This window comes from Aedes albopictus, unplaced genomic scaffold, assembly GCF_035046485.1.
Source record: "Aedes albopictus strain Foshan unplaced genomic scaffold, AalbF5 HiC_scaffold_499, whole genome shotgun sequence".
NCBI lineage: Eukaryota > Metazoa > Arthropoda > Insecta > Diptera > Culicidae > Aedes > Aedes albopictus.
Window position 1 is genome coordinate 1 of NW_026917308.1, and position 10,175 is coordinate 10,175.

The window sequence follows — 10,175 nt, forward strand, 5'->3', positions numbered from 1 at the left end:
ATTTTTAGTTTTCGTATCGGGTTCACTTGGGCCTTTAAATATGAAAACTAAAATGGAACATTACAAATGCACATGATCATCGCATGAGCATGAGATGATCGTACAATTCGTAGTTGCTACTCCGTTACTGACCAGAACAGTCAACATTGCACAGGGAACCAAATGGATGGGGCCTGGGTGTAGCTTTCCATCCTCAATGTGCAAATGGAACATTACAAATGCACAAAACACAAACATGCAGCACATAACATAAAATTTGCCCAGTTATCTCAATAGATAACGTATAGTCCAATCCCAGGATGACGTGGTTTCATTATTGTTCTTGGTCCATCAGTCAATCCTGTAATCGTATTTCTTCTGGCAGATTGCCTATTTGTTCGCAGCGTTGGTTGCTTACATAGCTTGAATTTGGTCTAGGAGTTTCTAATCTACATTAGGATCCTGTGTAAAATAAACAATTGACACACGTAGCAACCTGTTCAAACTTCTTAAAGCAATTCAAAATATGCTCACTCCAGCACTACACTGTTCAGGTTGCAAATACTTAAGCTGGCATTTAAAACTTACTTGTAGAATCTTAGATATCGGTATCAACCAGTTATGTCCAGCTGATCAAAAGACACCGAGTAGTTTTCTTGGGGTTCTAGAGCCTTGTATAGACGCTTGGTTTAAACCACAAAAAAACATGGTCCAATAATACATTCACTATTTTTTTATGTTTTTAAATTAATTTTTGATCTTGCGTCCCACTTTTAGCTTCAAACTCATATCTTGGGTAAATTTTTGGTAACGTGAATATCGATCTGAAACGTCAACGTTTTCCACTTTATTGATTTCAAGTTCATTATTTTTTTATCGGTTTTCAATTTGGGGATAGCACTGCTGCGTTCAAAACAATATGTTTGGTCGTATTATGAAAAAAAAAAAACAACGGAATTTGGTTTGTAATTTTTGGAATTGAAATTGAAAAAAATGTTTCAATGATCATTCTAGCAGAATTTCCATAAACGAAATTCTATGAACAAAAGGCGGTCAATATCGCCAATACATTGCCGTTTGAAAGCCGGACGTAACATATCCTGGCATTTTTCAGATAAAATCCTTCACATTTTATGCTCAAACAAAAAAAATTAAAAAATCTTTCAATTTTTCCATTGGATTTTTTCAGAAGTTTCCAAAAATTCTATTTCTTGGCATTCTTAAAAAATGGAATATTTCTTCAATTTTTTTGCCTTAAATCCCCCAGGAATTTTATTGAACACTCCTCCAGAAATTGCAGTTCGCATCTGGGGAGATTTCTACAGAAATTTTTATTTGAAGTTTTACCCTAAAAGGTTGATTTCCGAAATATTGTTGAGAAACTGCATTGTTCGCCAAGGGGGATCCTGGGTGGAGGACGATTTACGATTAGAGATAAGTAAGGGGGATTCTCGGAGAACATTCAAAGGAAGAAAAATCTCGAAAACCTTGGAAGAGTTTGTAAAGGCATATTTGTATTTCCAAATATTTTGAGAAAATCTTCAGAGGAAATGTTAAAGAAACCCCCGGAATAATTTTCAAAAAAAAAAATTCCAGGGGAATCGTCGGATTTATTGTGAGGAGAAATTTTGGATAAATTTCAGGAACAACCATCTAAGAAATACCTAGATAAGGATCTGCAAATCTCAGAGAAATTTCTGAGCAAGTTCTTACAAATTACAGAAGAAATACTCTGGACGAATTCTTGAGGAACATTCTGGGAGAATCATCTAGCGAATTGATTCATCTGAGAAATTTCAGATGCATTTCTTGGAGAATCCTTGGGAGGACTCTTCAGGACAATAGCTGGAGAAATCGCTGGAGGATGTTCTGGATGAACTTCTGGGGGAATGATCACATAATTTTGAAGAAATCCTCGCCAAAACTATAAGAGGAATCTTCGGAACTATTTCTATAGAAACTCTATACGTTTACAGGATACAGAATACATGATCTTCGCAGAATGTATTGATGGAAACTTTTGATGAACTTCTATAAATTTAAAATTGTTTGTCCTCGAAGGAACTGGAAAACTTTGTAGAGGAATCTTTGGAGGGATTTTTGGATGAATCTTTAGAAGAATCTTTGAAGTAATATCTGCAGGCTTCTTCGAGAGAACTCTCGTAGTTTTTTTTTAATGATTCCCAACAAGAATCTCTGGAGGATTCCTCTGGCAAACTCCTGAAGGAGAAACTATTAGAGGAATCTCTGAAAAAAAAAAGTGAAAGATGAAGACATTTCTGTAGGGTTGCTCGAATATGTTCATGAAGGAGGTTACCAGGTGTTTCTGAGAGAGTCCTTAGTAAAAAATATGAAATCTCTTTAACCCTTACAAGATGTTTGAGTCCAGACAAGCACACTGAATGTGCACTACACTATTGTGGTCCCAAAAGCCTAACATATTGCCTAGAAGGGTTGAAGGTTTTTGTTTTTTTTTTTGAGAAATTAACCAGCAAACTTTCGCTGCAATTTTGAAAGTAACTTTTAGACGATTTTTTTAGAAATATCTTGAGAAACTCCTGGAACATCCTCAGAGCAACTCTAAGAACAAATATTTGAATGATTCGCCGGGTGGGCATTTCTGTGAGCAAACCTTGTACAAATTTGTAGGGTTTTCCTCTTGCAGGTAGCATTATATAAGAAAATTCTGAAAGATTTTTTTTCGAAAATTTCGAAACATTTCATATGCACAAGTTCCTTGGAAAAATCTCGCAGGAATTTGAAAAAAAAATCGGGTAGCTTTTGGAAAAATACCTGAAGGTGTTCTCGGTGAAATTCTTTAAAAAAATCTCGTAACAATTCCAGTTGAAGCAGTGGCTTTTGGACTACTGACAATTTAAAAATTCCTCCACGAATTCTTTACGGTTCACTTCTTTAAAAATAGCTAATGAAAACCATCCAGTATACTCGAGATAAGCTAGCCTCTAGTTAAAAATCTCGTTAACAAAATTCTAGGATTTCTCACAGATTCTTTTCAGTATACTCACGGCGCTTCTCTTAGTATTCCCTCTTTAATTTCTCTCGGAGGTTCTTACGGGTTCTTGCCGGCATTTTTCCAAGATTCGAACAATTCTATCCGAAATTCTTCCTTGAGATTTTATTCCTGAATTCCGACCGATTACGGGATTCCTCCCAAATAATTTAACGCTATTTCTTCTGGATTAGCACAAGAAATCTTCCCAGGATTTCACACAAAGTTCCTATAGAAGTTGCTCCTGGGATTTCTACTAGAGCTCCTTCAAAGATTTCTCCAGGAATTAAAAAAAAAATTCGCAGAAGTTCCTTCCGAGATTCCTTCCAAAGTTTCTTCTGCAATTTATTCGTGATATTTCCGTGATAGTTTCTCCCGTGAATCTTTAGAGGATTTTTTCGCAGGTTTGTCTTTAAGTTTCTCCTAAGATTACACTCGGAGTTTTTCAAAGAAGATTCCTTCCGGTGTTTCTCCAGAGATGTCTCTCAAAGTTTTTCTAAATTTATCCTGAACTTTCTCCCATGACTTTTTCCAGTGCTTCTTTCTTTTTGGGTTTTCTCATGATGTTTTTCATAGTTTTTCCTCAAAGACTTTTTCCGCAATTACCCAGCATTCGTTTACAGGGTTTGATGCAGTGTTCCTCCTGACTTTATTTTGTAGAGATTTTCATGGGCTTATTCCTAGATTTTTGGTGCTCTTTTTGAGACTTCTTTAAAAGTTGCTCTCGGAGTACTTGCAGAAATTAATCCAGTTTTTTTTTATTTCTCCTAGAATAACCTACGAAATTCCTTGTGAGAAATTGGAGAAACCTCGAAACCCAGGTAACAATGTTTAGTCAAATAGATTGGAAGAGGTTCTTAGAGCCATCATAAAACCAAAATAAAAAATATAAGGGTTTTATGATGGTTCTCAAAACCTCCACAAGAGTAATTGGTTATCAAACTTCGAAAGAAATTCTGAGAAAAAGAGAACATCTTGGAATTAAGTTCTGGGAATAATCTCAGGACGGTATATTAGAGAAGCTCAGAGAGCAACTCTTCAACCCTAAGAGAGGAACAACGAAAAATTCTCTCGATTAAAATCCAAGAAGAACTTCTACAGAAATCTTGCAAAAATCCCGGAAAAACTGTTGGAAAACTATCCCGGAAAATCACGAACAGAAATCTCGGGAAGAAATCCAACGAGAAACTCGAGAAGCAAATCTGGAAACCACTGGAATCCCGGAACAATCGCGGAAGGAACGCTGGGAACAAAAAAAAAATACTCTGGGGTTAAAAAATAATCCTGAAAAAATAATAGTTTCAAATCCTCAGAGGACTACCGGAGCAAGTCCTTGAAAGAGTTACAAGCAAATTTTGAACCAAATCTCTGAAGGATTCCTTAAAGAGTTCTTGAGATCACATCTTTTTTCTGGAGTTTACTAATATCCATCGGTACCACTATTTACGCCTGCGAAATGCTTTGTTTGTAGTAAGGTCGAAAGTTGTAGTGTAGTTCATTTTCATGCATACGACCATGTTCCACAAGTAGTATTTACTACCAAAAATGGGGATTGCTACCTTTTAGCATAAAAACATCAGAATAAAACATGATCTTTAATACTCAAACTGTAATACTTTGGACTTTGTTTGAACGCTTTTGCTTGCATTTTAACTCCATTGACGTTTCGGCACACTTTTGGTACTTTCTCCAGGGCATTTTGTTTAGAGATTCGGCAATTTTGAAATGTTCATGGATTCCCAAATTTGAAACTAACAGTTATTTTAATCATAACATTTTGATTTTCAACTCACCATAATGTTTAAGAAATGTTATTTCATTTGAAATGCAACTTACAAAACAAATACCTAAGAACCATCGGAATAATTAAAACCCAACTAAAACCAACTAAATTCGATATGTAACAACACCTATTCGGACCAGATAAACGGATGTTGTGTTGTGTTGCATCGTACGTATTTGTAAGCTAGTCGTTACCACACTAATTGCAGGTGATCCCATTTTTTTTTGGTTTGTAAATATAGCAGACATTTAAAATATTCCCATTTAAAACATATACATACATGCGTTATCTTGTTCCGCCGCGACTTTTACAACGATTTTGACGACGAAACGACTAAACGATCAGCTATTGTGGTGGTTCTTCTTCTTCTCGCTCGGGTCTGTATGTGGGTGTTTGTGTATGCGTGTGTGTGACAGTATGTAACATATGCATCGGTTTGTGTGTGTGTGTGTCAGTTTCAAAGATAAACGACGGATTAAATCATCACAATTGGTTGCTGTGTTCCATTTTTATGTGTTTTTTTTTTCTTTATTACATTTTCTTTTGTTTTTTTCTTTTTTCTATAGCTCGGGGGCAAATTGCAACATTTCTCTCACTAATTAATTGCACTCATCTCTATGTAGTTGCGCGGGGAGGCGAGGAAGGCGGGCGGCGGGTGGAACAACGGGTTTGTTTGTCGCGTCTCGGCGATGCGATGCGATTCAATGTTGCAATTTGTTTTACACTTTTTTTTTTTCTTCGCGCCCGATCTGTTCGATCGAAAGGGGGAAATCTTGCGCCGTGGAAACCGGGGAGAAAGGAATGCGTTTTGTTTTTTTTTACTTCGTTTCGTTTCTGTTGGCGATTAATCGAGATAGGAAATTTATTTCTTCTGAACGAGAAGGTGTGAGAAATAGAGAGTTTACTATACATTAGAGCGAATGATTTTCTTTCTTTTTTTATTCGTGTCTTAAGCAATGAAGGAGTTTCGAAAGAGACTTGGGAAAAGAACGATAATTTACAACGAAGGGTAGGCCGACGACGATTTTTTCTTTTCTATTTGTTCGAAAGAATGTGCCTTAATCTGCTGCCGCTGCTGTTGCCTAACTTTATACACAACTTCCTCCACCGAATGGGAGGTCCTTACGTGACTAAAAAAGAATCGTAGCTTTCTTTCGGTTTAATTTACTTTAGTGTGTAATAAATCGATCACTTGACTTGAATTGTTTCCTTTTTTATTCATTTTCGCGCTAACTATTTACAACGAGACACAACATTTCGTTCTTCTTTTTTGACTGGATCCACCGTGCTTCATTCAACGTTATTATCAAAGGGGCGGACACGCCCCTTTGCTTGACAATAACAATAAATGAGGCATCGCGTCAGCCAATCAATGGACAGGGCGGGAATCGACGATCACCTCTTCTACGCTCACGAAAAGAAAGAATCTCTATGCCTGTGTGTTTGAAATGCAAAAATCGCTGCCACTTTATTACAGTTACAGTTGCTGCCGACTGGTTAAACTCTAAGAATTCATAAATAGCTTGTTCTTATCCCTAATGTTGGTTCGCGAGCCGAGCGTGGGGTCTTCCAGCGCCCGAAACCGCACGAAACCTTGCTCGGCGACGAGCATCGTCGAGCTATCACCGCCTTCGCCACCTGCTCCGGGCGCCGACGCCGCCACAGCAGGTCCCATCTTACCAGGCAAAACTCCGCTCGAGGAACCGCCCGAGCTGCTTCCCCCCAAACCGTTGATCGGAACGTTCGAGCCGGACACCGTCGGCGACGAGCTGCCCGGGTCCTGGTTCGGCGGCCCGTGATCACTGCCGTTGTTGTTGAAGCCCGTGTAGCTCGAGCTGGACGACTCCCGCGAGCGCTTCTTGCTGTGGTAGTAGCTGGCCGAACTGCTGTTGTCGTCAAAGTTGTTGATGTTGTCCTGTGAAGACAAGTCAGCGCCCGTGACGAATCCTCCACCGTTCACCAGTCGATCGTTGAAGCTTCCCGGATGGACGAGTTCTCCTCCAGGGAGATTCCTCGGAGCTGCCTGCGGGTGATGATGGTGGTGGTGGTGATGATCCGGACCGCCTCGTCCAGCCGTACTTAAGGTTTGAGCACCGTTGAGATGTCGCTCCGGACCGATCCCCCGTGGGGGTCGTCCCTGAACGACCTGTTGTTGTTGCTGCTGTTGTTGTTGTATTGCACCACGATTGTTGGACGAAGCCGAAGACGAAGCTGACGAGGTCGAATTGTTGTTGTTACGCCCACTTCCTCCGACGTGCTGGTTGAAGTGCATTCCGCCGATGTTGTTCAGCGTTCCGCTCTTCCGCACGCCGATTCTCCTCTCGAAGGAGTCGTTGTAGTTGTTGAAGTGGTTGTAGTGATGGTGACCTACCGTATTGGCCCCGTCGTAGTTGGCCTGACCGCTTTTCAGCGTTTTGAGGTTCTTGGACGCCCGGAACTCGCCACGGGAAATTGACTGCGAGGATGCCGCTTGATCGAACGAGGGTCGCTCAAAGTTCTGGAAGTCGTAGTTTCGCGAACCTTGCGGTATGTGAACCGGAGGACCTCCCGGAGCACCTCGCAAGCTCTTGGTGTCGTACGGTGGAGCGTTGATCGGTTCCGAGTAGCAGTTGTCCATGATGTCGTGGTACTGCGGCCCATCCCGAGGTTCCCCCCGGTGATGATGCTTAAGTTCGAAGTTCGGGTTCTCGTAGTGATCCGGCATCTGTTCGGAGTCGTTCATGAAGTCATCATGCTGCTCGGCCTGCTGGCTTCCGTTGTAGTTGTTGCTGTAGTTGTGCGAGCTCGATCGCATGCTGTTCGTCTCGAGCGACCGCTGGAAGTCCCCTCCACCGGGACCCAGCTGCAGATCTTGATTGCTGTTCTGCTCCAGGTTCAACGAGTTCAGCGCGAAGTTATCGTCGTAGATCGGCTTCCCCGTTCGCAAGGTATACGTATGCAGGTTGGTATTGGCGTTACAAACCGCCGGATAGTCAGTCTCAAAGTTCTCCTGGCTCGACGAAGACGTACACGGAAACAGGGCGAACCCACTGGCGTTCGGTTGCTCCATGTCCTTCTCCCTCTGGATAACCTTCGAAGTTCCCGTCTTCAACCCGGTAACCCACGACAGCAGCGCAATGATCACGATCTCGATGAACCTCAAGCTGAACTGGTAGCCCCACTGGAACCAATCGTTGTCCATGTGCGACGCCAAGAACGTCTTCCGGGCCGAGTGATCGTTCGGATTATTGGCCGGCGAAAGTTTCACCCTGGTTTGCGAGCTAATACTAATGGCACCGTAGATCTGCAGCGCCGCTAGCAGGATGAACAGCAGCGCCGTCGCGATCGTTATATGAATGGCGTACGACAAATTATTGTAACCGTGGATGTAGTTCTGGCTCTTGTGCAGAATCCGCTTCAACAACCGGTACATGTACAAATACAGAATCCCCAACGACAAACAGATGAATATGTAGATGATTTGACAGATCAGCGACAACACTCGCGGCGGGATCTGGATATTGGTGGGGCCGTGGCCGCTCTGACCCCCTCGGTTACTGGCTATCAGCTGCGCTTGCTTGTGGTAGAACTGCTGCGTCTCGTACGACTCCACCAGATGCAGAGTTATGCACAAGCCCACGTGAACTCCGGACCCGATCATGATCGTCAACGGGCGCAGGATCGAGCTGTACCGGTTCGTTTTATGATTTATCGATCGCAACAACAGAAACAGAATCAAGATGGCAAACGTCGTCGTCAGGAAGGTCAGCGGCAAATTCAGCAATAGCTCCGACGTAAAAAGGTTAAAACTAGAATGTATGTTGTAAGCGTCATAGCATAGGTAAAATATTCGCAACAGGCAGATTATGATCAAGATCAAGTGAATACTGATAAAATACGATTGCGAGAAGAGGTGCGTCAACTTATCGTAGAATATGATCTTAAATATCGAATACACGGCCAAGATCGTGAACAGGATCGCCGACAAGTACACGTGGATGTTCAACGCGATCGTCCACGTACTAACGTCTTCTATATTGCTAGGAAAGTTCCTATCGTTCCCGTACCCGTTCCCCAATTGACCGTCTTCACCGCTGGTATTGGCCTTGATCATCACCGACTTCAGATTCAGATTCGGCATCTTCTGCGTGATCGGGGACGACGAGGACGACAAATGCACCAACGAACTCACCGTGCTAGTCTGGACACTCTGCGCTTGCGTAGAGTACGCACTCCCTTCTTTCCCCTCGACTACCTCGTCCTCATCTTCCTCGTCATCCTCATCGTCCTGATCGCCGCCACCTCCGTCAAAATCTCCTCCATCATCATCCACTCCTTCCCCCCTATCCCCCCGGTTATCGTTTCCCTTATTCAAACTTTTCGAATTACTCAGCGAAGTCACCGGTGGGATCAGATCGAACGTCGGTTGATTCGGCCTCGGCGCCGACGTCACCGACCTCAGCAACACATCCGGTATGGTCTGCGTCCGCCCATTGGAACCGCTCAATATCCGCGAAATCGACGGAAAGTGCATCCCATTGGGCAGGATGGCACTCGAGTTCGCACTCCCGTCCAACATAAATTTACTGTCCACGCCGTAGCCCTTGGCCGAGTCCAGCTTGTTGCTTTTCTCCGACGGCGTGTTCAAGGCCTTCTTCCGCTGGGCATCGATCGACTGCGACGAGCTGGACGGCGGCCCACCTCCGACGTTGACTCCCACCGGTTCCTGTGGCAGTGGTGGCTTCTGAGGATTCACCGACCCGTTCAGATCCGGCCGGATCGGGATCCGCTCGTGGCCGGGCATCAAACTGGGCGGAGGCAGTGGCCGCCGGTTCACGTAGCTTCCGGTACTGATGACGGTGCTGTCGCTGTTCGTTCCACGGAGGGTCGGCTTGTCGGCAAACGGATTGGTGTAGTTGCGAGGCAGTGGTGGCGTGAAGAAGGTTCGCGACGGAGGCGAATAGGACGGGATCTCCCCCATCGGGTTGGTGGGGAAGCCTTTCTTGTTGTGACCTGTGCGGGTGAGATGAAAAGAGAAGGATGGAATCAGTTAGTAACAGTTAGTACACTTGTCCGGGAAATGCTAATAATCAAAATACAGAGGCAACCATAAACCATTTATGGATTGATTTCTCAACCCGGAAAAGAAAGTTGTTGAATCACGTGCCCGGCAGATGAATTGAATCGTCAATCGTATATAAAACCCTGTAAATAGGATTTCTATAAACGTAAATTCTTGCATAAATGAACGGTTGATTTATAATCATATCCTTCTTTAGAACCTAACAGCCATATCCAGCATGGGTTCAAACTTGAAAATAATAGACGAAACTATCCTGAAGAAATCAGAAACCACACCTACTCCCACTTTTATTGTCTCACATTTCAAACGGCCCTGACCCTGCATCGATTAAAGTGTAAAAG

At 43.0% G+C, this 10,175-nt stretch overlaps 1 protein-coding gene across 1 annotated transcript; it reads right to left on the reverse strand.

The window, feature by feature from the left end:
* Positions 1 to 15: 15 nt before the first annotated feature.
* Positions 16 to 9,801, reverse strand: LOC134284675 (uncharacterized; the record flags this gene model as incomplete). Its single annotated transcript, XM_062843733.1, has 1 exon — positions 16 to 9,801. A coding segment is annotated over one exon (3,525 nt), but the record flags the coding sequence as incomplete, so codon positions are not given.
* Between the last annotated feature and the right edge of the window lie 374 nt (positions 9,802 to 10,175).